General features: G+C 38.2%; 2 protein-coding genes and 1 long non-coding RNA gene across 3 annotated transcripts in view; 2 read left to right on the plus strand and 1 right to left on the minus strand.

Annotated features, from left to right (window-relative positions):
• The window catches only part of col24a1 (collagen type XXIV alpha 1 chain), a 92,609-nt gene extending 87,102 nt beyond the window's left edge, over nt 1-5,507 (plus strand). The window contains exons 54-60 of the mRNA XM_032525635.1: nt 528-563; nt 995-1,021; nt 1,854-1,919; nt 2,466-2,634; nt 2,833-2,942; nt 3,689-3,925; nt 4,071-5,507. Of these exons, the coding sequence (XP_032381526.1) occupies nt 528-563; nt 995-1,021; nt 1,854-1,919; nt 2,466-2,634; nt 2,833-2,942; nt 3,689-3,925; nt 4,071-4,217 (792 nt within the window). The 3' untranslated portion in view covers nt 4,218-5,507. The remainder of the gene's footprint in view (nt 1-527; nt 564-994; nt 1,022-1,853; nt 1,920-2,465; nt 2,635-2,832; nt 2,943-3,688; nt 3,926-4,070) is intronic.
• Nucleotides 1-6,215, minus strand: part of LOC116695415 (uncharacterized) — a 14,901-nt gene extending 8,686 nt beyond the window's left edge. The window contains exon 1 of the long non-coding RNA XR_004333455.1: nt 6,205-6,215. This is a non-coding gene — a long non-coding RNA (uncharacterized LOC116695415). The remainder of the gene's footprint in view (nt 1-6,204) is intronic.
• Nucleotides 6,216-7,432: 1,217 nt separating this feature from the next.
• The window catches only part of znhit6 (zinc finger HIT-type containing 6), a 28,125-nt gene continuing 8,686 nt past the window's right edge, over nt 7,433-26,871 (plus strand). Inside the window, exons 1-8 of the mRNA XM_032525636.1 lie at nt 7,433-7,672; nt 8,187-8,252; nt 10,558-10,664; nt 10,924-11,009; nt 13,089-13,192; nt 24,120-24,188; nt 24,471-24,551; nt 26,731-26,811. Coding sequence (XP_032381527.1) covers nt 7,551-7,672; nt 8,187-8,252; nt 10,558-10,664; nt 10,924-11,009; nt 13,089-13,192; nt 24,120-24,188; nt 24,471-24,551; nt 26,731-26,811 — 716 coding nt within the window. The 5' untranslated portion in view covers nt 7,433-7,550. The remainder of the gene's footprint in view (nt 7,673-8,186; nt 8,253-10,557; nt 10,665-10,923; nt 11,010-13,088; nt 13,193-24,119; nt 24,189-24,470; nt 24,552-26,730; nt 26,812-26,871) is intronic.

Below are 26,871 nucleotides of genomic sequence, written 5' to 3' on the forward strand. Positions count from 1 at the left end.
CCCCCCCACACACACACACACACATATAATGGCCCCTTCGTTCAGGGCCACTTAATGACGTTTTAAGCCCCCAACAACTCTTTTCAGGCAGCGCTGCCCTAGGAAACGGCAATGGTTAGGGTTAGGGTTAAGATTAGGGTTAGGTGCCTTGAAGTCAACGGTCGCTGTGCTCCCTGGAAGGAGACGTTGGGGGCTTGAAACACCATTGAGTGCCCCCTTCATTCTAGCTTTCCCTCAAGCACTGATGACGTCAAATATATGCATACTCTCACATATATGGACATGAACTACCTGAAACACCCTGAGTCCAGCTGCCGGAAGTAGCTACCATAGAACAGTCAAATTCCTCCTGCTATTCCTCATAGCGTTAGAAAGAAAAGTGATGGGAGAAACTTAATCATGATTCAGCAGTTGTTCCCTGCAGAGTCCCACTGTGCTCGCTGATACTGCACTTTGATTATCCAATACATATTGTTTTTTAAAGCACTCAGCTCTCAGCAGACTGATTTTCTTTCTCACACCTTCAGGGGCCTCAAGGACCACAGGGAAGTCCAGGACCTAGCGTAAGTTTTAACCTTACTATCACATCTCAGCTTTACACTACAGTACATGTACTCTATTAATGTAACAATAAAGTTCTGTGGTATTTTAAAACACAATGAGCTTGCTTATCAGTGCAGGCAGACTGTTTTCTTTGGGGCTAGTTTGTTTAAAAACTCTGGAAACAAGACAATTTTGAAATTATTTGTGGCGTTGCCACGTGAGATTTCAAATGATTTATTTGATATATACATTATACAATATGATGACTAAAAGACCACTATGTTTCAAATGTATTCAGTTTTCTGGTTGCACACTTAAACATCTCCCTATAATGTAACTTTAGAGTCCACTGACACAGACATAGTTTGCCAGAAAGTGATCTGCTGCAACCACAATAGGCTCATTTCTTACTGTGTCACTCATTAAGTCTTCTTCTTTCTTCCCACCTTAGGGACCCCCTGGTGCTCCAGGTCCAACAGTAAGTGCTTCATGCCACTCAAGTAGACAGGTAGATAGTATCAGCTAGCAGGCATATTATATGATATATATAATTATATAAATATATAAATATAGATATATATATATACATATATATATATATATATATATATCATCCTGTTGTACGGATAATCTTAATCTCAGACTGGCTGGAGAATAACCCTATTATATCTTTTTTCTTTTTATTCCTTAAACCAAAGATTTGTGACTGCCCAGGCTTCAATAAACTTTTCAAAGAAATAAAGAAAAAAAAGCCAAGATATAATAGAGACAGGACAAATATTTCTTGCTAAACTGTACATGAGCCCATAAATAATCCATGTCAGTTATAAAATGTGCAAAAAAGAAAATATTTTATTCAGAGGCTTTGCCACTGTAGATCAACGATCAGCCTGAGATACTGGTAGAAACCCTCCTCACATCTCTTATGTGTCATAACTTGTGGATAAAGTGTACCTTTCTTCTATCTGAATGACCTTGACCTGCTCAAACATTTGTAAAAACCCAGAAAAACAACTATATCACATGCCTTTTTTTTGTTTACACACATGCTGAGTGGAATAGGTTATTCTAACAACCCTAGTAAAGTCAGGAATTTCAGAGTTTATTGATGCAAGACTTAATTTCCTGCTTTTCTCTGGTATTAAAGTGTATTCTTATTCTATTAAAGTTTTCTCCTTAAACCAGATGTGTATTGTTTTCTATAACCAATGAAACAGCCTTTGGATAATAATCTTTCAGTTAAATAATGAACAGGGCACTGAATGTGTTATGTTTTCATTAAACTGAATATGTTGATTTTGAATCCACAGAGGGTGATATATGATGACTTAGCAGTCTACGGTCTATCTGACTCTAATGCTGCCGTCAGCACACAGGTAAGGCTAACTAATACTCTCAGTCAATGGACTGGGTGAATTCTTACATGGATGGATTGTTGCATGGATGGCAGATAAGTTGGCAGAAGGACAGACAATGAATAAATGGAAGTTAGTTTAAAGCTTAAGTGCATAACTTTTTTATATTAAACATCCTTTCAATGAGTTGATTCAAAGCTAATTAATACTGTCCGCTTCACATATATCTCTGTATTACTCAGTATGGCTATGTTTAGAAAATAGTGTCATCCGGCGACTTTCACGCACAGAAACTCAAGTGAAGATAGTTTCCTCTTCTGTTGTTCATCATGTTTTTTTTATCCTCCACGTCCTCCTTGGTTACAAGCAACTGCATGGCTGAGGGGTAGGGGTGGGGGTGGGGCTCGATCACGGAAATCTTGCGTCACGTGGATGTACCGACAGAAACTATGCACTATAGCTTTAGAATTTGTTTCGTTCTTTCTGTTGGTTTTGTAACTGTAATGAAGGCACTAATAATAGATCATTTTGGAGTTTTATAGTGCTGTCTTTCCCGTTCTCAAACAGAGTTTACAGAACACAGAAATGAGCCTCTCCGATCAAAATACGGAGATACTAAAGACTCTACATTACCTGAGCAGTATGATTGAGAGCATAAAACAGCCTCTGGGCACAAGGGAGAACCCGGCCCGTGTCTGCAAAGATCTGGTTGACTGTCATCACAAGCTCAGAGATGGTGAGAGTCTCATTTACCTGATACTGAATAGACGAATGTATGTATTTTTAAATATGAGCTATTTTTGTTACACATTTTTAGGCATATGTAGATGTTGGCATATACATTTTTATTAAATACTTGCTCTTGTTCTCCCTGACTCTCTCTCTCATTCCCTCACTCACTCACTCACTCTCTCTCTCTATGTCCAATTTTAAGGTTGGTTCTGGATTGATCCAAACTTGGGCTGTACTTCTGATGCCTTCAAGGTCTTCTGCAATTTTACCGCAGGAGGGCAGACCTGTTTACATCCAGTAGCCTCTAATAAGGTAACATTTTAGTGGTAAACAGATGATACATCAACATACCAATATGTTAGATGAAATTATGGGTTTGTTTACTTTATTTAATCCTAAATAAATAGAAATAATGGTTATGTTTTGGATGGTGGGGACAGGTGTGCGCTCTGTTATTGCCGTCACTTAATGTCAGTTTATTTAATGAACTTTTCCACATTGTCTTGCAAACCAATAAAGCACTCATTTAGTTAGATTCACGTAGAATCTTAACCCTTGTGCTGTCCTCTCGTCAACCTGCAACGTTTTGTTTTTCTGGTTCAAAAGTTTTACCAAAATGGGTTAACATTTTTTCTCGCTTTTCCCGACGTATTTGTAATTTTTTCCAAGTTTTTTGTCACTTTTTTGGATGTTTTTGTTGGATGTTTTTTTGAACTTTTTTGAATTTTTTGTTCTTTTTTCCCTACTTTTTTAAAGTCTTTTTTTAGACATTTTGTTAATTTTTTCAATGTTCATTTATATTCCCCCCCTCAAAATAAATGCTAAAAAATTCTACAAAACACCCTAATTCAACGAAAGTAGTGAACTGATCATTTATTTTACAGAACCATCCACATTATATATATTTTTTTGACAATGTGATTGAAACAAACCTAAATTTTCTTATATAGAAACTTTATGAACACGGGTCAAATGTGACCCGAGGACAACAGGAGGGTTAACCGCAACAATCCTCTATAATGTCATGATCACACTCCGGTTTCTGCTGTCTGTCCCAGATGGTGTTTGGTGTGGGGAAAGTCCAAATGAAGTTTCTCCATTTGCTGAGTATTGAGGCCAGTCACACCATCACACTCCACTGCCTAAATGATCCTCCCTATGGCACCACAGACCGCTTCAGCTCCACCGGATCCTTACCACAAGAGAACACCCCACTTCAGTTTCGAGGCTGGAACAAACAGATGTTTGTGAAAGACACACTACTTGAACCACATGTGCTCCAAGACGACTGCAAGGTAATGAGCAGGACAGAAAAGTGATTCAGCAATACTTTTTCAAGCATACTCCGTAATAATCATTTGACATATTTTATTAATTTGGAAAATAAATTGCTTGAATTATGTTTGTTTTTTTGTCTCGCCTCCACTTATCATCTTTCAGATCCAAGATGGCAGCTGGCACCAGTCACGCTTCTTCTTCCATACTCAGGACAGTCGTCAGCTACCTATTGTAGACATACAGGAGTTTGTCACATCCCAGCCCAATAGTCAGCGGCGTATAGAAGTCAGTCCAGTCTGCTTTCTTTGACACCAACATCACCGGCCTGTAACTATTTTACATGAACTACTAAAATGCAAGGCTGTTACAAAAACAATTGCTGACTACCAAGAGCGAGTGGCCGTGAGAGTTTGTCGTGTTCATTGGAAAACCGTTAATGGGACCTGTTAGCACGACAACTATCCAATGTCCAATTGAAGACAGACCTGCATGGAAGAACTCAATCTCTGTGGAACACCCAGGCCAAGACGGCCAAATTAGAACAGCGTATACCAATATTTATCAGTAATTGTATAAAGTATGTTTTGTCGATAATTGTTAGTCAAACGGTGCTTAGGATGGCTGTAAAAGGACCCACATCACTCCCTGATTGCAGGGTAGGGTCTCCCTAAATAGCATCCTATTCAAACCCTAAAACTCACTCCTCCCTCTCACCTCTCACGCCCAGACCATCTTGAGCAGAGGCCTAACCCGAAGGAGCGTGCCGGGCCTCTACATAAGAGCACTGTCTAACTAAAATGTTTTTATGAGTGCAATAGCATGTGGATAATGTGTGACTGCTATAAATATTTCATTTTCCGATCAAAGGCTACATTTTACATTGTGTTCATGACATTTTTGTTTATGGTCCTGCCCAGTTGGACCTGTACATCTTGACAGATGGTGCTCTACCTCTACCTGCTCATTTGCTTTCTACAATAGTTGCTAATGTCAAGTCTTCTTTTTTTTGCCTTTGTTTTGTATGTACCGGTTACATCAAGATTTGTTATGTTTTTTTTCTAAGTACTTATGTTGATTTGGTCATTTCTAATTTATGAACCATTTTTTTGATACACTACATATTTTTGTAGCTTTTCCTTCTATGTGGTAGGTTCTTCAGGGGAAACCTATCATTGGTGCTGCAAAAAATAAATGAGTCATCAGTGAGTTTTTCATTTCCTGTGTATATATTGACAACATACTGTATGTTTATTTATATTCTTTTTGTTTTTTGTTCACATTACTGTATCACAGTAAATTATACTCTCAGAGAATTATTTGGTCAGCCACAGCTCAGTCTAAAGAGGTATTTATGTGTAAAAGGTGTGTCTGTGTGTTCACACCTGTGACTGTATGTCTATCATACTGTTATTTTTGTTTTTGCAGTGGTGGTTAGGTGGACTGGCAGCTACATTAGGCCAGAGTCAGAATACAAAGAAAACACAGTCATTATATTCTTAAATTATGTTACCTGAACAACTGTGCAGGATAAAGGTGAATGCAAATGTGTAAATAATAAATATGTTGCCAAACAAATAAAAGGAGCATTTTACCCACAAATGGTTGTGTCCTTTTTTGAAATGGTCAAAGTCATGGAATATGTTGGGAATCAAATTATTCTCAAACATGATAAGGACATTTATACTGTTTATACTGACACATCTATTTTAGATTAATGGTGACCTTTACCTACACTACATTTATCCTACCAGGACCCTGGCAGGATAAATATTGGAGGGAAATGTAAAATTCCCATATTCATTCCCATGACATGGTGCTTTTTGGATGTTTTTATATAGACCTTAGTAGTCCCCTAAAACTGTATCAGAAGTCTCTTTCCCAAAATTCAGCCTTGGTGCAGAGTTTCAGCCACTAGAGCCAGTCCCACAATGAGCTTTCCTTCGTATGTGCCATTTCTGAGTCTGTAGCTTTTAAGGAGGAGGAGGGGGGGGGGGGCCTTGACCAACTGCCACTTTGCTAATTTGAAAGCCATGATGTCTCTCTCTCTCTCTCTCTCATGGGTGGGCCAAATTCTCTGGGCGGACAAAGCAGAGAAAGGCGAGGTAATCTTGCCCCTTATGACCTCATAAGGAGCAAGATTCCAGATCGGCCCATCTGAGCATTCATTTTCTCAAAGAGAAAGGTAGAGAAGGTAGAGCAGGATACCCAGGGCTCGGTTTACACCCGTCTCATCTACCTATGTGGTGCCCTACAGCAAAGGACATTAACCCCAACTGCTCCAGTGGAGACAAAAGACAAGACTGGTTGCATGGGGCAGCCTCCATTGTGTGAGCATTAACAGGGTTTTCTTTTATATTCAAAAGCTTTTAAAAAACAACAACACAGAGGCAGGTGCCTGGTTAGCTAAGTACAAACTGTGCACACACAACTAAAAGTGACTTGGATACATTACAGTTTGTCCAAATAAAATGTCATCCGGACTCTCAAGAACCTGCTTGTACATCTCTTAGCTACTTAGCTAAACCTGGTATAGTGGGCGCCCTCAGGTAGAAGTTTACTCCTCGGCGCAGCGGCCGCGCGTTTGACTTCGACCTGTGGCCCTATGCTGCATGTCATTCCACCTCGCTCTCTCCTTTCAGCACCCCTTTGTGTGCTGTACTACACAAATAAAGGCCTAAAAATCCCCCCGAAAATCTTTAAATTAAAAAAAACAATGAGAGAGAGAAATTATTTGAATTCTTAAAAATAAAATTGATAGCTAGATTTCAGAAGAGCATTTTAGCTTTTTAGGCCACATAGTCCAACTCGAGGAAAATAAGTCATCATATGTTGGTACTCTACAAAATCAGCACAGTGATAGTATTAGAAGAATAGAATAGATATAATAGATCTTTATTGTCATTGTTTTTAACAACAAAACACAGTTTAGCAACCCTCAATATGACAGTTAAATCACAGACAAACAGACATATAAAATTGAAATAGTAAAATATAAAATAACGACAACATAGACTTGTAAATAGTAATAATAGCCTACACATTGATGACTCTTGTGCCAGACGAGCAGTCCAGCACTGGTTTCCCATTCAAACTGCAACATATTATAAGGATGCAAGTAGCTCAGAGTTAAGATGCTGATCAAAGATGTGTGTGCACAGGGCTCATTTTCTTTCTCTCCCTCTCTTTCTCTCTCTCGCTCTCATTGTTAACTTGCAATGACCACCACAATAAACTCGTCCCGTACGTTTAAGCGAGGAACTAGACTTAGACATTAGGTCTTGTGTAGATAAAACAATGCAGAATGAACATTTGTATAGTTAGTGTCCTGGAAGAACATTTACTTACTTAGAATTTAACGAAAGCGCTGCGTTTTCTATGGTTTATTTTTAGTGTGAATATTCCCAATAGCTACACATTTAGACATATTCTTCACATTCATATCAGCTCCGTGTTCGTGCTTTCAGTGTTTACCTTGTCACAAGTGAAGGACACTGTAGTTCTGACCCACTAACAACGGGAGGCGCTAATGAGCGGGTTTCCAACCGGAACTCGTCTCCTCGTGCTGAAAGTTGCCGCCGGCGGAAGAGGGTTTGTTTTGATGCCGCCTGGTTGTGTCCAACGTGTGGCTACACTTCTCTTGTCATGTGCTCTGTAACTGTATCGTTACCAACAACAGACATACTGTCATTGTCGGAAAGCCAAATGGAACACAACGACCAGGAAGACGAGCCGAAAGGGACCAAAAGAAAGATTTCTCTCTCCAAGTGAGTGTTCCGTTAGATAAGGTGTCAGGAGCAAACTGCTAACATAACTTTAGCTAACAGGTTCACGTGTGTGTCGAGCTTTGTTTTTACCCTATATAGACGTTATAAAGATATAAAGAGGAGTATGTATTATACCAATAACGATAGCTAGTTTAAAAAACTGCATACACTTAGCGTTACTTAGCGTAATGTGCCGACGTTGGTTATCTAGCTAGCTAGTTAACGTTACAAAGTTAGCGTAACGGTAACGCTACATCCGACAACACCACCCCCAAACTCGAGAAATTGTACCGACTTTAGCCATTCTTCATCTTTGTTTGTCTTTAACCTTTTATGGCTTGTTTCTATATGTCGCCTCCACTTTGTAAGTGTTGTAGACGTGTTCCTTTTTTTCTGTGAAGTTGTCTTGCAGATGATTGCTTACACCTGGTATCCCTGTTATTCCTCCCGTTCCTGTTTAAGTGCATTGCCCACAGTTTGTGTGCACAATGCTGACATGTTGTCTTTCCTGCAGTTGTGGTGTGTGTGGATCAGAGGAGGCGAAGTATAGATGTCCTGCCTGTCTTGCCCATTCTTGCAGGTGAGATTATTGTACAAGTAATGCGATTATTTTACTGTCAGATAAACAGGCCATCAACTAATCTAAAGGGTCACAACTCCTTGAATCATCCACTAAACCAATCCCTTTAAATCAGTAAACTGAGGCTACCCATAGCCTTTATATATAATATATATATATATATACTTTAAACACTACCATTAAATATTAGCAGTGCTTAGTTGTTTCATGAGCCAGTGCACTGCTGCTCCCTGTTTGCAAAAAGCACAGCGTAGTACATTTTAAAAGTACTCTAATAGATAAAACGTGAAGTTGTTGTAAAACCTGTATAAGGAAAGAGACTTTGGCCAGCCCAAGGCTTCATTTAAAGCCCAATCTTTGTTTTTTTTATTATCTTAAAAAAAAGATCAATTATTTCATGCATAATTAAAGCTAAAGAAAGACATAGAAGAAGAAATAACAGATAAGTAGTTCCGCTTTTTCTGATTGAAAAAAAAAATCATTAAAAGAATTATGTAACAAATAGTTACATAAAATCTCTCCTACCTTTGAGTGCAGTAACATCATATTTGTGTTGTACATTTTAGTTTTTCTGACTGAACTTTACTTTGACTCACGGCTAGCAACAACATGCCACTCCATGGCCTATTCCTTGCGTTCTGTGGACGTTGAAACATTTAAAACCTAACCTTCAAGTAGAGCGGAGCAAGATATCGATATTACATCAATATCGTGATATGACACTAGATATCGTCTAAGATCTTGGATATTGTAATATGGCGTAAGTGGTTTCTTTTCCTTGTTTTAAAGGCTGCATTACACTAAAGTGATGTCATAGAGTAGACTGTAGACTGATCCACATTACTGATAAGTACTCGTGAAAAATCTCATTTTGTAAATATTTTGTGAAAGCACAGATAGTCAACACTACAATATTGTTTTTGATCAAAAATATTGTGATATTTGATTTTCTCCATATTGCCCCGCCCTACCTTCAAGTAGTAAATGGTATATTGAAGGTCATACCTGAACATTTCATTCAAGTTTATCAAAGGGCACCAGGGGATGTCCTTTCCTTTTCTCTCATGGTTGCTTGTTGTTTTGGGCTTCTTTCAGCATTCCTTTTACATAGTTGAGGCATACAATCTTTGTCTGACCCTGGCCAAATACCTGTCTCTCAGCAAAATGGGTTTTTGGATTAAATTACAAGTTTTTTGTTTGTTTTTAGTGATATCTTTTAGAAATCCGCTCACAGGCACTTTTAAATAATCATACTAGCTTCATTAATGATTAAATTTAAAACATCTCTTTCAAAAGTGTAGGTGTGTAGTCATGGAATAATTACTTAGGTCCTTAAGTAGAAAGTAGAAAGTTTTACTTCTGTCACCAGCATTTGGTTTCAGTTGAACATTCTGTTGACGTTACATCGACCATTTTGTCAAATGTTGACAGCCATCTTTTATCTTCTCTGAAAAGGTGCTTGTTCAAGTGTTGTGTATGTGTAGGTGCTCTTTTATTATAGCTCTTTTATTATTGTTGGTTTGTACATGTAGTTTTTCTACGATCACTTTACTTTATTTATTGTCTGATTTGGATTTCACAGTTTTACAATTGCTTCTAACAATAAGTTTGTTAGGAAACTTGTTGTTTTCTCTGGGTCTTTCTCCTAGCACACAGATATAAAAAAAAAAAACACTTCTAGAATGACGACTACCTTTTTAGATAATCTAACAGTGTTTATTTACCTATAGTGCTATATCTTTGTTGTAGTCATGGGTAGGCCTGTGCAATTGGAGGCAAAATATGAATCACGATTTTTTAGCTTGGAATTGATAAAAAAAAAAAAATTGGCAGTTCCAAACGTAGATTTTTTTTTTGGGGCACCTATAGCACATTGCGCATCACCACAAGCCTGTAAACATAGAGGCTTCAATGAAGAGAAGGGAGATCATGGGAGCGCTTTAAAACCTATTTTATACAGTCTGTTTAAAACTCTCAGAAAGTAGTAGTAGCGTTTTTGATGAAGTGGCCTCGTAAAATGCAGTGAGAATCAAAGTCATTTAAAAAAAGAAAAAAAAATAAAATAAATTTATTTAAGAATTAAATTGTGAACAGGGTGAATCAAGATCGCAATTTTACAACGATTCATCGTGCAGGCCTAGTCATGGGTATGCTGTTTGTCGGTTTTAGTTTACTATCTCTCTTTGTCCAGTTTACTTTTTGTTGTCCTTTGTGCACAGTCTGCAAGCTGAAACACAGCCAGACCAAATTCCTGTAAACAATTTGAAGCATTACCTAACATATTTAGTTTGTGTATATTTTCCAGCTTGCTGTGTGTGAAGAAACACAAGGAAGATTTGGGATGCAGTGGAGTTAGAAATAAAACAGCCTTTGTGACCCTCTCCCATTTTGATGAAATGACGCTTCTCAATGGTGAGCATCCTCCTTCCTGTGACTGCATAACAAAAAACAAGAATAGTTTTAGAACTTGACTGTTACATTGTAAAGTAAATATTGTTGAACAATCATCACTGTCAAGTACAGTTCTGAACTAACCAGTAAGTGGTTGGCAGCAATGTGTGTTTGTTTAAGCATAAGAAAATAGCTGATACACATGAGTGGTATTATAACAATAAATGCTATTCTTTTACTTGCATGTGTGTTTAATGTTTGTCCTTTACCTGCACTGTAGACTACAGGCTTCTGGAGGATACAGGACGATTTGCTGACGGTGCCAGCAGAGACAACCTCATCCGGACTCCTCGTTCCACATTAAAAGTACGTCCTTGATTTACAAGTAAAGTTTGTGTACATTCCTAATGTTGAGTAATGTACCTTAAGGGCTTCCTGTGGAGTTTGATTGGTATTGTTTATTTTGTGCAAGCGGTTGGTGCACAGTCCTACCAATGGTGTCACACTATCCCACTGCTCAAAAGGTGGCTTTAACATGCCAAAAAACGCATCCACGCACCAGCAAAGACAGGAAAGAAGAAGACAGCAAGTTAGTACACATGGATGTAGACAGTGCTTGATTTAGAATACTTAAAACCCACTGTTTTAGAGGGAAGGAAATGTAAATGTGCTGTATTTATATAGCACTTTTCTAGTCTTTACAACTACTCAAAGCGCTTTTTACATCATACAGGATACATTCACCATTCACACACATTCATACACTGTGGCCGAGGCTGCCGTACAAGGTGCCACCTGCTCATCAGATAACCACTCACACACATTCACACTCCGATGCGCAGCACCTGGGGCAACTCGGGGTTCAGTGTCTTGCCCAAGGACACTTTGACATGGGACTGCAGGACAAGTGATTGAACCCTCAACCTTCCGATTGGCAGACAACCGCTCTACCACTGAGCCACAGCCGCCCCAAATGTCGAAATGCACCAAAGATGTTGTAAACTGTTGGAATATCGCAAAAAAACAATGATAGTTGTCAATATTGTAGGATCAAAAGTCTCAGTTTTCTGCTAAAAACTGCTTTAATAAACTTGAAACTAGTCCTTGAAAGGTTTTTGTATGGTAGAGAAATGTACTGTATGGCCGAACACACCATTGCCACATCATTAGGTAAGGTATTCTTAAGTTGTTGGTTTTGGCTGAAATACAAACCAATTGTAACAGTAGGTGTGTTTCTCCTTCCGACCAGAGATGTGGGCTTTTCTTTTGGACATGCATCTCTACCCCAGCCTTGCAAGCTGTTAGCCAGTTGGTTTGTGTACAACAACCATAGCAATGCACAGAGATGACTGTAAGACAAGAGGCCGTAAACTGTTGCAAACTGCGGTAAAAAACCCAATTGAGACACGTATTCTGAATGCGCTGTATACAAAGAATGCTTCTAAAACCCCATGAATACTGGCATATCTCACATGTCTAAATCCGAAAATGCTACATTTGGAAAAAAAAGTCCCTATTTGGAATACACACACAGACTATGCTGATTACGTGACCTGTATCCAATTTGTAATATTGTCATATTCAAAACAATAGTGGAATATTAGTGTGCATGTAAACATACTCACTTAGATTAGTTAGATTAGGTTAGATATCTGATGATATATCTGATTTTTTATCTTTAGTACTTTTATTACTTCAGAATTTGCAGCTGTAGTTACGCAATTCTAACACCTGTACTGTTACTACATGACAACATGATATTTGATAGCTTGGAGTAAAGAATGTTCTTTAATGGGATTTGTAGAGGCAGTGGCTGCTTCAGCGGTCTCAAATCAATCAAAATAATGAGGCTTATTCTCAGCAAGAGATAACGGCTTGGCACATGATAAGCTTTGGGATTTGGGTTTCCTCCAGAACATTGCAAGTGCAGTAATCTGTTAGTAGCCTTGTATAGCCATACCTTTTTATTAAATCTCTCTCTCTCTCTCTCTCTCTCTCTCTCTCTCTCTCTCTCTCTCTCTCTCTCTCTCTCTCTTCTCTCTCTCTCATATATTACCCACCAATATAAAGTCATGAAGGAGTGCTACTACATGAGTGCTAGAAAGGAAAGACTTTCAAATGTAGATGAGGCCGGTAAGAAGTAGTTCAGGTCCTCTTTTACTTGCCCTCGTTTATTTGTTAAAGCTTGCACAGATGGATTTATTAATGCAGAACAGATGTTTTGTATTTGTACCAGTTTATTTTTAGAGAATATGTTCATCTTTGTTCAAGGCTGAGAACATTTTGGTTCACTAAACCATTGTTTTGGCTGAAGTATACTGCTTTGAGATCTGTATTAAACGTCTGATGGGTTGTTTGGTTTGCTTTTATGAATCTTGATGTTTTTGGCATTTATAGAAACCAGACCCTAATGTACTATACTATCTCTACTCTTCTGTTTTACAGACAAAAAGGCTGGCAGCCAATGCCAGAAAGATGAACATCACATTAAGGTTCCTCCCCATTACCTTCACTAAGAGCAAAGAAAACTCCACTGTCTTCTTCACAAAGTAAGAATAAAATAATTTAAACACAGACAATGTATTTTGACTTCTAACAGAAGATGATTTTTTTTGTCTTGTTCTTAGCTGTAGTTCGACAAACCTAGTGTTGCAGAGCGTACAAGAGCAACACTTATTTTGGAACAAATAATTTTATTAAGCCAAGAATAAGTAATTCACTGACTCATGCTCTTTAGGTTCTGAATTCAAGTTTGAGTTTTTACTCTGGCATTACTGTCTTGAGACCAAAACGTGACCATAATGAAATATGTAAATAGTCCTTTACACATGCTACAGTATTATAGAATGAGTGAATAATAATTGCTTTATTTCGAACGTGTAAAAAAATAAATAGAAAAGACAGCACACAAACATACTGTAGCAGAAAAACAAGTAGAAGTAATATAACAACACAGGCGTTTTGGATTTCCATCAGAGCAGTAGTCTTACCCCAACATTTCAAGACTTTTTCTGATGTACTCAGTTACAGTTAAATACAACACCTCCTCCGTAGTTAACTTAGGAGCAAAATGAGCTTATGATTAGTGATGTTTTACTTTACCACAGGATGGCACTCTTGTTAAGCCCTAATAGCAGTTGCATCTTGTGATGCCTCTCTTCATGTTGTCCTATGGCAGTTTGTGGTCATCTGCCCATGTTTGTTTAACGTGTGATCGATATGTTACCTGAGGCAGTTGAGGTGTTATTTACGTTGGCACACTAGTCTCTGATTGTCTATAATACAACCGTAAACTAATTGTCTAGCAAGGCCTTGTGTGTTTCCCATTTTGTAATAATATACTACACATTGTAGCCATTCAGCATGTTGTTTTATTAAAGTAAAAAATGTATGAAGTTGGTTACTTTTTTCAAGCTTAGATTAGAGGCCAACCCAAATATTTGGTTATTTAAAAATCCGATTTGCCAATATATATATATATATATATATATATCTCCAGAAACGGGTAACAAAACAAACAGATTTCCCTACTATTAGTTATTTGTAGTTATTTAGGAGTTCTCACTAAATTAATAGGATAATTAATTAGTTTTATTAATACAACAGAACAGAGGAACATCAAAATATATTAAAGTTCTGATAAATAAAATGTATAAAAATACAAACCTTAATATATGAAACTTAAAGTCCTTTGAACAAAAACACATTAACAAAAAAATAATACAGGGACGTTGTAGAATGTCCTCTGGCAGTCAAAACCAACACTCATAACCTGGTAGACCGTCCGTTTTTATTTTTATTTTTTTTAATATTCATTTATCCGAATTGTTTATTTGTCATTATAAATTATTCTGATGAAAGAATTTTATTTTTTTTAAATCGGCTATCATTAATGCCAATACCGATAAATCGGGAAATGCCTAATATCAGACTGATATATCAGTCGGGCTCTAGCTTAAATCTTATAGCACCAATATGCAAAATTATTGAAATAAGAGCATCCACTGTACCAACTGTACGTACGTGATGCACCGTATGAGATTTCACAGAAGGTTGGCAGGGAATAGGTCAGTGCCCAGCTGTTCCTGAGCTGGTGATCTCATCTGAAATTTCATTATTAAAATGTGTGATGTTTTCACAAATGGATCTTCTATTTGTGTGTTATGTGTTACCCTGTGTTGTACATGGATAGCCCTGGTGTCGTTGACAGAAGCCAGTAATTACGGTCCCAAAATGTGAAAGATCTTTCAGTAAGCATTGCCTCATGAGACTTTTGCTTTACTGAGAAATGAGTAAAATATAACAGAACAAGACTCTTTGTGGCCAAGAAACTGTAGAAAATGGTGAAATGGCATTTTAACAATGGTTTTATCATTGAAAGTACACTTAATGCAAATAATGCCCTACAACACCACCAACAAGTCTGGTGTTGTTATTAAATTGTCCCCCCATTGGTATATTAATGATTTTGGGGGAAATTATTTCCGTGTGGTCAACTTTTCAGACTTGCGGTAATTTAGAGAGTGAGGCTCATTACCCCAGTTTAGACCCTGAAGTAATAAGTCATTCTTTTGCAGGAACACTTTTCCAATTTGCTCAGTTCTACTGTTGGTCTTGTCATGTCTGGCATCTTCACTCCCTCCTTGGACAACCTTCTGCCACTCATTTTCCAATTTCTTTCTGAGGTGGAGCCCTGCCACTCTCGTCCCTCTGTGGAAGAATAGAGGAGGAGGCAAGGAGAAAATGGTTATTGAACTACATATTAAAGTTTTATGAGTCTGAAATGTCCAGGGGCAACATTGGGTGCCAATCAGGATTGCCACTAAAAAGAATCCTTTGTCAGTCGCTCCAGCTGGTATGATATTGCTACTTTCCCTTTCACCACCATCTTTTCCATCCTTAAAGTCTACCACTCAGTCATGTCTGTCTCTGGTGTTGTGCGGGCGGTGAGTTAAATGTGCACGTCACATCTCAGGATGAGACAACACTATGTCAGGTTGTAGTAGCGCACTCTGCCCACCCTCCAACCTCATATTCCTCATTTCCAACTCATTTGTCACATGGTGAGAGAAATTTTTAGTAGGATGAGACCAGATTGTCTGTCTATTTTTTGTCATTTCACAATGGCTCAACAATGTGGGAAATGTACTAAATTACTGCAACTGCTCCAGCAAAAGACACAAGAAAAATCGTTATGGTTTTGCTGCTGCGCTGTCCGTAGAGCAATCTTTGGCCTGCTGTACAGCCTTATTTCTTTATTTAATCAGGTTAGTTTCACTATGTCTCACTGAGAAGTGCGACAAAGTGAAACTAACCCCAAAAGTCTGTGTCCTATTCAGAGACATTCAAATGGACACAAGGGATGGGAAAAGGTATACAATAAATTCCGAGCAATCGAGACTCAGAATGTGCTTCAGAATGTACCAAGTACATTATATAAAAAGCAGATGTGTGAGCAGTGTGACTGCAGCTGGTTAGCGACATATTCATGCTACGCACTCATGCTGCCAGAGAAGGATCATTACTGGCAGACAGCTGACTAGAGGGCTTTCATGCCTGTTGATGGTGTGCATGCGTGTGTAAGTGTGAACGTATTTGTGTGAGTTTGTGAGCATGTGTCTCTTTGATTAAATGTTTGTACGCAAAATATTGGCTGTGCAACTTTCCACCTTTTGACGGTGACTAATATAAAAACAAGACACAAATGGTAAAGAGATTGACGGAAAATCACAGGCTGCCTCTAAGTCCAGCCCTTGGAGGGTAAGTATATAATAGCTGGCATTTGGCAGAACATTGGGACTAGCTGTGTTAGGGTGGACTTATGTTTTCTACATCCTTTGCCTGGCATGGCAGGGAATTTTCCTCAGACAGCTTGCGTGGACTGGACAACTTATTGCAGAAGCAGTTACTGTGGATAATAACTGCACATATTTCTATAATAACTTGAGATAATCAGTAAAAGGAGAAGCTGTGGCTTTGTGCCATGTCATGTATGTCAGTCTACCATATATATGTTGTCAGCCTCAAATAACCCAGCTCTCTGGGCTAGTGGATACCTAATTTTATGTTGAAAAACAGTGAACTCAAAAATAGAGTACTAATGTTTCATAATTTTGAAGGAATTTTATTTCAGGTAAATAGAGTAGTCCTGTAATTCCTGGGCCAATAAAATTGAGTACATCTCTGTTAAAGGAATATGCCACTGTTTATTGAAATAGGGCTTACGGTCTCACGGTCTCAAGGGCTCACGGTCTGCCCTAGCTGTAGATAGGTGGGCCAACGCATGGGAGACTGTGATAAGCAGCAACAAACGGTGGCATATTCCTTCAAGACCCTGTGGATCCCTTATGAGGATTCTGTGTCAAACTTGCATACAGTTATCCTAAAATATTCAAAAGGACCGCATCATCAATTGGATGCATTTGTTGCACTAGCTTACAAAACTCTCCCATTTGCCTGTTTTCTGTTCAGTTGTCGAACAAACCATCTTCTCTTCCATTTCGCTGTAACTTCAACTTCTCACTGAGCCAGAAAAGAATCAAGCAATCCTAGTTTGACAAGCCAAAATGATATTACCTGACCCGCATACATTCTGGAGCAACATGTTTCAGCCTTGCATTCTTGTAACTGCTTTATAATAATAGCCTTTCACTGGTTCACTGGTGGGAATCTTTTAATCTGAAGCAACAGCAGGATGTGTTTGGTTTGCACTAAAACAATTTCAACAGACTTCACCAGTTTTCATTACAGCTGCAATAGCATTGCGGAAGGGTAGTAGCTGTCCTATTAAAGCACATTTACCATGCTTCAGTTGCATGGTTGGTAAAATGCTTTTTTGTTGTTTTTTGCTTCAGTACTCCATACAAGAGCTGGGCAATACATCAATATGATATCGATATGTGACTAGATATCGTCAACAAAATTGTAATGTTGTGATATGGCGTATTATTTCCTGGTTTTAAAGGCTGCTTTACAGTAAAGTGATGTCATATTCTGAACTTACTAGACTGTTCTATTATTTGCCTTTATTATTATTATTCATCAAAAATCTCATTGTGTAAATATTTTGTGAAAGCACCAATAGTCAACACTAAAATATCGTTGTGGTATCGATATCAAGGTTTTGGGTCAAAAATATTGTGATACTTGATTTTCTCCATGTTGCCCAGCCCTACTCAAGATCACAATACATCTTGTGTTTCGCAGGTGCTACAAAACTACTATAAGCTGAACATAGCGTACTTGCCATCACCAAAGCATATTGGTTTGGTCTTGTTCCCCTGCTGTGAAGATGGAGTGGAAATGGAATTGCAAAACATGTCACTGCTAAAGCTTGCACTACTGGGACAATTGAGAAGGGGTGTAATTTTAGTACCCCAATGAGGCCAATAAGTGCAATTTTGAAAATGCTATAATGTAGCAGTGACATTCATCACACTGAATCATGCATCATTGTAAAAACACGAGTGGTGTATGAAATATTGCACAAATGTAGACAGCATAATTCACCCTAGGTTTCAAGGCGGAGGACGACTATTCATCACTTTACACACTCACATGCACAAAGACTCCTACTTTCCAGAAATTAAGTTAAAATGAAACAATCAGCTGGAGCTTTAGTCAAATAATTTTAAGACTCCAACAGACAGGCTTCTGGCTGCCATTGGCTTGATTAACCACTGCTGATGCAAAGCAGAGTCTATGCCGACTGCCATCTGAGGCAAAACTCGCATCAAAATGGCAAGCAGCAGTTTCATCAGTGTTGCAATTGCTGTCATCACAATTAGCCACATAACTGTGGGCTACATGCTGTTCTCTGGCTCTAAGTTGAATTCCAAACTGTAAATTAACCATAAATGCAAATGTGCTGTATGAATTAGAGAGAATATAAACTTGCCAGGTGTCATGTTTGGTCGACTTAATTCTGATGATTAGGTTTCCATGTGTTGTTCAAAATTAATTACATAGTTTTGTACTTGGACATCAGAACTTCAGTGGTAATGACTTTTAGCCATGAAACCTTTCTCATTTTCTAAGCCACACTAATACATTGGGTCTACAGGTGGCTACATTGGCTAAATATATTGACAATTATTGGATGGATTTCCATCACATTTTGTACAAAGATGTGTTATCCTTTCACTTCACATCTAGAACGGGTCAAACGTTCCACTGGTCCAACACGTCAGTTCATGTAAGAACCTAAAGCTTTGCATATCAGACCCAAATGTATTTTGTTTGGTTTTTGTTCTTGTTCTTTGTCCCATTAGTTGTAAGATTGAGTATGAGTGTTAAGTACTAGGAAAAATGTCTTTCTATTTGTCATTCTTTCAACATTTATTTTTCCTTCCCAGATAATGATCACCACAGCCTAATGGCGCTGCCAGCATGGCTGTAAACTACCATTTAACATACACTTGCATTCTTTGACCCTCCACACGTTAACATCTTTTTTTTGCCTCTTAACTGGAGGAGGAGTGTGTTCTGAGCTTTCCAGGGAAACCATAAAAAAGCACAACCATGACTTAACATTGTGGCATTTGTCCAGCAAATGATGCTCATGCCAGGACTTAAAGACGGAGTCTTACAGTACAGCTGCCTGTAATCTTTGTCTTCTCTCCCTTTGGTTCATCAGCCTGTTTGCCACTCCACCCTCTGAGGTTGGGCATTGGCTTTGGATATTGGATTTATTTGTTGTATCTTAGTAGAGAGGCCCCAAGGTCCTGTCGTCTCAGTCCACCAGCACCCACTTGCCACCCAAATCCTGGCATCTACCTCTGACAGGCAGATTTACAGGACATATGGTTTCGTATGCTGCACCATTTTTGTTGGGGCTGTCCAATTCCTAATCCAGACAGATGGATCTGCTCTGACTGCCAGACCACTAGTCAGGCTTCCTGCTCTCCAGTGTTGATGGCACAAGCAATTCCCATCTCTTTCTTAATCAATGGTGGGTTTGTGTTAATGAATTCATCAATCCTCCTCTGAGTCTGCTTTATTTCTCAGTCTCCCTCATTGATGCAGACAGGTGCTCAGAATTTAAGTTTAAAGAAAGAAGCAAATGTTGCGTTTTAAAAAACTACTGATTTGCAGTTATTTGTGTAATATGTTATTGATGCCTTTAAAACTAAAACGTCACCCTTTGTATTCATATTTTTGTAGTCAGGTCTGTGAAGAGGAGAACAAAGATAGTACTCACCTATTTCTAGGCACCAGGCTATTTATGAAGCTCTTCAGGGCAAAGATGACTAATTTAGCCATTATTGGAAATGACCACTACGCCCAAAAATAGTTTTTAATGTGAAAGACAAAACGTTGTCCTGAATCATCGCTTGTGTCTTTACTGACTTTTCAGTCTAGCTCCAGGGCTTACTCACTGATTTCAGTTACTAGCTTGCATATTAAAATCTGTCCTTACATTAAAAGTGAGGCTTTCTATGGGCCTACTTTAAGAATTTTCAGTTTTCATAAGAAGTCCAGTCTAGTGATTTTAGCTAGTTTATTTTTTAAATATTGTGTTGCATAGTTTTTAGGGTAGCATAGGGAAACAAAATACTATTGTGCTGCCAATTAAAGAAAAAAGGAAACGGCGACCACTTAGCAGCTAGAGATGACCGCTTCCATCTTGTCTAAGCAACTCAGGCTGCTGAAAATAATTTTAAACCTCAAATTTTTTTTTTGTCAGGACACTGAGGCTTAAGAATCTGAATTCAGAGCTCACAGTATTAATTTCAGAGATTATGATAAACCATCCTGCCTACCGTTTGATAATTTTGCATACTGGACAGTATTCTTGTGCACGTGCAAATACAAAACACATCTACAGATTGATAGCCATATAGTAACTAAGTCATAAACTGAGAGATTTTAAGTAATCCGATTTCCCCCTAAAAATAAGAGGGGAAAAAAGAGCGAAGCTGTGTTGTCTAGTGTTGTATGATCATTAACGAATCCAAATAACGTAAAACTTGGCATTACTCTTACTCGTGCCTGTAGTAAGACACCTTTCAAGTTTGATCTATTGGACTAACCGTTTTAGAGATATGCACATGACGGATGGACTTTTCTGCAATTTATAGATAGATGAAATGTGTTTAAATGTATTCCACTCTATTCTGGCCATGTACCCATTCAATTTTATTTGGTTAGGCTTAGTTATTGCGGTCCAACAAGCTACTTGATGAATAATCCCTCTTAAAGAAGAAAATGCTTTTTAATGCAGGCCATGTAAGGTAGCAGATAGCTTACTGCATGGGGTTCTGTTGAAGTTATAAACCTGTCAACACAATCTTAGTGTGGTTTAAGCGTTTAATTTTTTTTACAGTTATACACAGGAACTGCATTGCACAACTATTTTTTTTAATTTTTTTTATTTTTAAGACTTTAAATGCCTTGCTCAAGGCCCTTCAGCAATAACTGTTGAAGGACTAGGTTGTGCGTCCTGATATTTTTCAGCAGGTTCTGGTATTCCAAGCAGTTGTCCTCTTCTGTTTTGACTTTTTTATGCTGCTCTCTCTGCTTTTTTCCCCTGACAATGAATGATGGCACTTATCCCAGGTATGCACCGTGGCCTTGCCAAATGAATGCATGCATCTTTGGGCAAGCCCCTTTTCCATTGAAAGACATAGTTTCCATTTGCTGTAATGACAGAATAATGGCATCACACCTGGTGCGCCACCCTATTTTACGTACAAACACATGCACAAACACCAATGAAATAAAAAAGAAACTTAGCCAAAACTGAGCAAACACATAAATTCCTCTGACTAAGGGGTTGGAGGTGTTAGGTAGGCGCAGTACGTCTACAGTTGCGTAGGGAATCCCAATCCCACTCCCACTCCCAACATGCCTGCTGCTACCTTCACTACATACAACCTTACCAATTCACCCTCTCCTTACATCCAAGTGGAAACTCACAACGACCTTTCATTGGGTGTTCTGCGCATACAGTACTTACACACACTTCCTACTCTTAGCCATCCTCTTTCTGTTTTTAAGGAAAACAAAACATGCCCCCTGTTTTAAAATGCTACCATCTGGATCCACAAAAGAACCTCACAAGCACCAGACCCCAACCGGCTGCCAAAAGACAGATGGAGTAGAGTTGATCAGCTCATTGCCAGTGATAAGAAGTTTGTCAGAATATGTATTGCGTTGTTTTATTTATTTGTTTGACCAAATAAATTGACTTAGTCCAAGTAAAAGTCCAATATCTGTTTAAATATTGAAGCAGTCTTTGTCAGTACAAGAGAATAAAAAATAAAAGAATTGATACGCAATTGCTGTTATTGTTCTGTAAATACAAATGAACACCAACATGTACATTTAATGTAAAATACTAGTGCTGTCAAACGATTAACATATTTAATTATGATTAATCGCATTAATGTCATGCCAATGTTGACTTGCAATTAATTGCACATTTTATTCTAAATATCCCTTTTTTTCTTTTGGTCCCATTTTTTCTCATTTTAATGCTCTTATCAACATGGAAAGGTGGATCGGCTCGCTTTTTGCAAATGTTTTTTAATTGAAAACCACATTGGCATAAAACTACTTTGACGGGGGGTGATTCGCATCAGCTCTGTGCTTGGCCATCAAGTGTATTTTAGACTTAACTGGCTGCGATGATAGCTCAGTGCACAATGACAAAACACACAGATCACTTTGGTCTTGTCAATGGAACCATTTGGCAACTTTTAAAAAAGGACGCTCTCCATCCAGAATCTTATTGGCAACTATTTCGACGTCTCGCTCTCGCCATCCACTCAGAATGTAACGTTACTACTCTTTGGCCGGCTCACAAGCCCAAACAAGTGTGTGCAGCGTGCCTGTTGTTATCTTTCCGGTCTAGCTAGATCCGGTGTGGTGTTGTAGTTTGTATTTTTTCTAACGTTACTAGTTGTTACAACAGCATGGGAAAAAAACTAAAAGTTTGCTAGGCCAAAAAGAACGTTAATTTCGTGATAAAAATAATTGACGCCGTTAAAATAGATTTGCATTAACGCTGTTAATAAAGCTTTTAACTGACAGCACTATAAAATACATATATTATTTTAGGTCCAAATGTATGCCCATTATGCTCAATTGTCTGCATGCCGTAAGTAATTGAATTGGTTGATTGCCATTGTCAATTGGCAGAGGAAAAACAAAACATTTTCCCAATTGAGAAGCTGAAACTAATTATTTTGTTGTATGGTTGCTTGAAAAATTACAAAAATTATGAATGAATTATCAAAGTATTACCAAGGCATTCTTCTGGAAAAAGTTAAAAAGCCTTTATTCAGATGGTTATTCGATGGTGAAATTCTAAACACATAGACAATGCTTGTACGTTAAAATACAGCTGTGAGATTAATGCTAACCTACTAACCCAACCTTACCTTCCTATATTACTAAATTTTCATTAATCATGCGTTGCACAGCAATATAGATTTTAGTTTTATTTTTAACAGTGAAACCACATAAGTGTATTTAAGGCAACTTTACACAAAGCTGTGCAGAGCTTGTTTTTAGATGTGTAAAAAAAAAACGATCCAAAAATATTTATTTTACAGATATCAAAAGAAACCTCCGAGTTGTTCTCTGAATCTCTCTTGGTGAGTCCTAATAACAAGGTCACCCGTTTGTGCCTTACAATTATGCTTTGCGTTGTATGTTTCATCTTCATCCTTCAGATCCATCAAGGCCTTCGTCCTTTAACTCTGATGGGGAATGGGTTGATAAATCAGCTCCACCCTATGGCAAATTATGTGGTCTTGGTCAACGCGAGTCCTTGTAGTTAGAATCAGCTCAGTATGTTGGGTATATGACTGATTGATGCATTTGCCAGTAGACTATAGCTTCTTCCTCAGTGGCAACAAAAATTATAGTTTCTTTGTTTTATCTGCATAACAAGAATGTTCCTCTGTAATGACAAATGTATTTTAATGTGTGAAATTGGTGTATAGGCTTGTTTTTCATATCCCCAAGCTGTTTGATAGCTAACATTTTGTTGACTATTGCTGCATCAAGATGACTTTAGTAGGTATGAACAAAGCAGCTGTTTAGGGATAAATGTTTGGTTGTAGAGCACGCCCAGCAACCCAAAAAAAACGACTATAGTTAATAGTCACTGCCCAGAGCATTTCTCCAGAAAAAGTGATATCCACCAGCTGGTGTCCTAGTATTGAGTGTATGTCATGGTCTCCATGGTGACTCCGGTTTATGCTTGTACACACACAAACACAAACACACACACACATACACACACACACAGTTGGACAAGATTTTGGAAGCAGCCAGGCGTATTGTCTTGGACAGATTAAGGCTGAATCCATTTTATGCTCTGAATTTAAACAAGGGCATTTGTGTTTGACTGTGAAGGGAATGCTGAGAGAACACTGGTGACCTCATCTGTCTGTGAACAACAGGCATCAAGCACTACTGTTTATAATAAGCTGAAATTAAAAATGAGTTTCTCTGTCTCTCATTTAGAGAAAAACTGTTCCTTTGGCACCTGAAGCTCATCTTTCCTCAAAGTAGTACAGAGTTTATTCAGAGACGGTGAGTTACACAATTTATATTATAAATTATAATATTTCTGGTAAAGCGTCAGTGTTTTTGTCAATTGATAGAAAATTATCAATACTATCTCAATACTCAGAAGGATTGTGCTTGTTGCTGTCGGTAACATTGTGGTAGATAGACCATGTTGGTCCACAGTCTGCGAGTTAGCAACCATGACCATTAAGATATATATGTTGGGCCAGGATTGTTAAATGTACACAAAGTTTTTACAATGGATTTTACTTGATTTGGATGTTAACAATTGCTTTCTTGTTTTAGGGTGTCAGACAAGCAAACCTTGGAGCAGATCTTGACCCCTTATATCCACCCTACAGAGTCTGACCCTGTGACACGTCAAAAGTGAGCCTTTTCACATCAACACTATTTTTGTTATGATTGTACAAACACACCACTATATACCATCATGTTCATGTGAAACACATGTAACATGCACAGTTGAAGCTGTAGGATTACCATTTATGGCATTAGGTACAGACCTTAAAAACTGCAGTGAGCTGCTGTGTGAATCAGTGGTTGTTGTTAGATGCTATCTATTCAACGGGGGCTTATGCTACAGTCCATTTGGACCTTGTACAGCTGAAGTGCAAGTTGTGTCCATAATTGGCAATAAGTTCAAGGGCATAAGTTAAAGTGTACAGTATGTCGCTTCGTCACCATTTCTGTTTTGGTTATATTGAGTTAAATTATTGCCATCAACTTCAGTTCTGGCTAAATCCTTCTGCAAAGCCAGAAACCTCAGATTAATGTGCTGCTTTTTAGTGGATGAAATTCCACTGAGTTGTTTTGGTTGAGTCACTCAACTCATAAATAGAATTTGAAAACTTAACAATGTGATAATAGACCTAGAGGTCGACAACACTTTGATATATGGTTTAGAAGTCCTTATAATAACTCCTGCTTAGCCCATTGTTTTCTCTTGAAGAGTTCAAATGAGCAGTTTTGCTATTGGAAACAACTGTGAAGCTGTGTTTAGTTACTGGATTCTCATGTTCATAACAACTGAGAATGAGACTGGGGAAAACAAAGCTATTGAATTGCTCACAAGAATTGATGTTAAAATGCATATATTGTACAGTAATATGTAATAGCATAGTATCATATCAAACACAATCCCTAATCTCAACACCAGTTTGACGCAGTTACATTCATATGCTATTGCATCATATTGTCCTGGGAACATTACATAGCATATGAGCTTTTTGTATTGTTTAAAACTGTGTTGTCAAGATGCAGCCTGAGCCCCATTGCTGCACACATCAATCATCAATCAAAACACCGAAATACAGTGACCTATTGTATTTCAGTTTTACTTACTATCCTCACCATTCTTTGTGTAAAACGCCATGACTGCAGCTTTTGTTTTGATGACCTGTTTCAGGTCCACTTTTGCCTGCACGCCAGACCAGAGCCCCTGTAATTGAGTTTGGCAGCAGTGTGTTTAGGGAGTATGCCTCAGTTACAGACTAAGTATAAATCAGTTTGAATGTACCAGAGCCCTGTATAAGCAGGAATGGGTGAATAAACACCAATATAGTACTTAATAGATTCATATTCACACAGTATTTGATTTAAAAAACAACCTTTTTTTTCCTCTCCACAGAAATTTTCAAATATATTTTCTATTCCTAATTAAATTAGCTGTAAATTGTGAAGTGTATGAATTAGTTTACACTGCTGATCTGTGCCACCACATCTTTTAACCATTGTGCTCAACATGATGAATGTTTCCCATGGAGTAGATTAATAGACTGCTATTGATAGGGTCAATTTACCGTAATGTAACTAAGGAAGAAAATCTGTGAATTTACAAAAAAAAACTATTATTCAAAGGTCATTTTATGTCCTTATCTTTAATTCAACTCAATCCAATTACAGTCACACAGGATTGGTTTGGTGTCACAATCTTACGTTCCTGCATTTCTCGTTGTAATTTTGCTCTTACTTCAATTCCTTTTTTCATTTCCCAGGCTAATGTTTCTCCCAACATGAACTGCAGTCTTTGAACAAGTCTTTGATTGCAGTACATTATTATTATTTCTAATCTGATACTTAAACAGAACAGCGATCTGACTCCTCTGACCTAACCTCTCTACTGATAACAGTCAGCAGTAAGCAGTCCACTGTACAACTACAGCCAGAGCATATTGCAGACCGGAGTAGACACCTAACTTGATCCAGTTCCAACCATTTAGACACAACCTTTGCTTAGTCTAGATTCAAGTGAGTTGGGTTATACTCTCCATGGCCCATTGGTTGGCTGTTTACGGGCTCAGGTGCCGTGGCCGTCAGTTGCATGGAGGATTGTCCCTTACACAAGAACCCTCAGTCAGGGCCTATACATATACCAGTCAGCATACCAGACAATTGTACCAATGGGTCTTGCTTGTGCTGCACTCAATGAGCTCTTTGTGTTTTGACCTTTATGGTAACCAGCTTAGGACATTCTGTACAGGTCTTTATTGTCTTTTTTAGGCTGTAGTTGACTCTTTAACATCCTGTGTTTAAATCCTGTTCTCAGGTTGAAGATGTATGTGCACACTCCGTTCAATCATGTGAAAGTCTTCATGAAGGCAGAGGGGAGAAAGGCTAACTCTGTGAGGTGAGATTTACTTTCTTCTTGTCACCTGTCTCAATTCTAATGAATATGAATGTGTAAATG

The sequence above is a fragment of the Etheostoma spectabile genome, chromosome 9 (assembly GCF_008692095.1).
Source record: "Etheostoma spectabile isolate EspeVRDwgs_2016 chromosome 9, UIUC_Espe_1.0, whole genome shotgun sequence".
Classification (NCBI taxonomy): domain Eukaryota; kingdom Metazoa; phylum Chordata; class Actinopteri; order Perciformes; family Percidae; genus Etheostoma; species Etheostoma spectabile.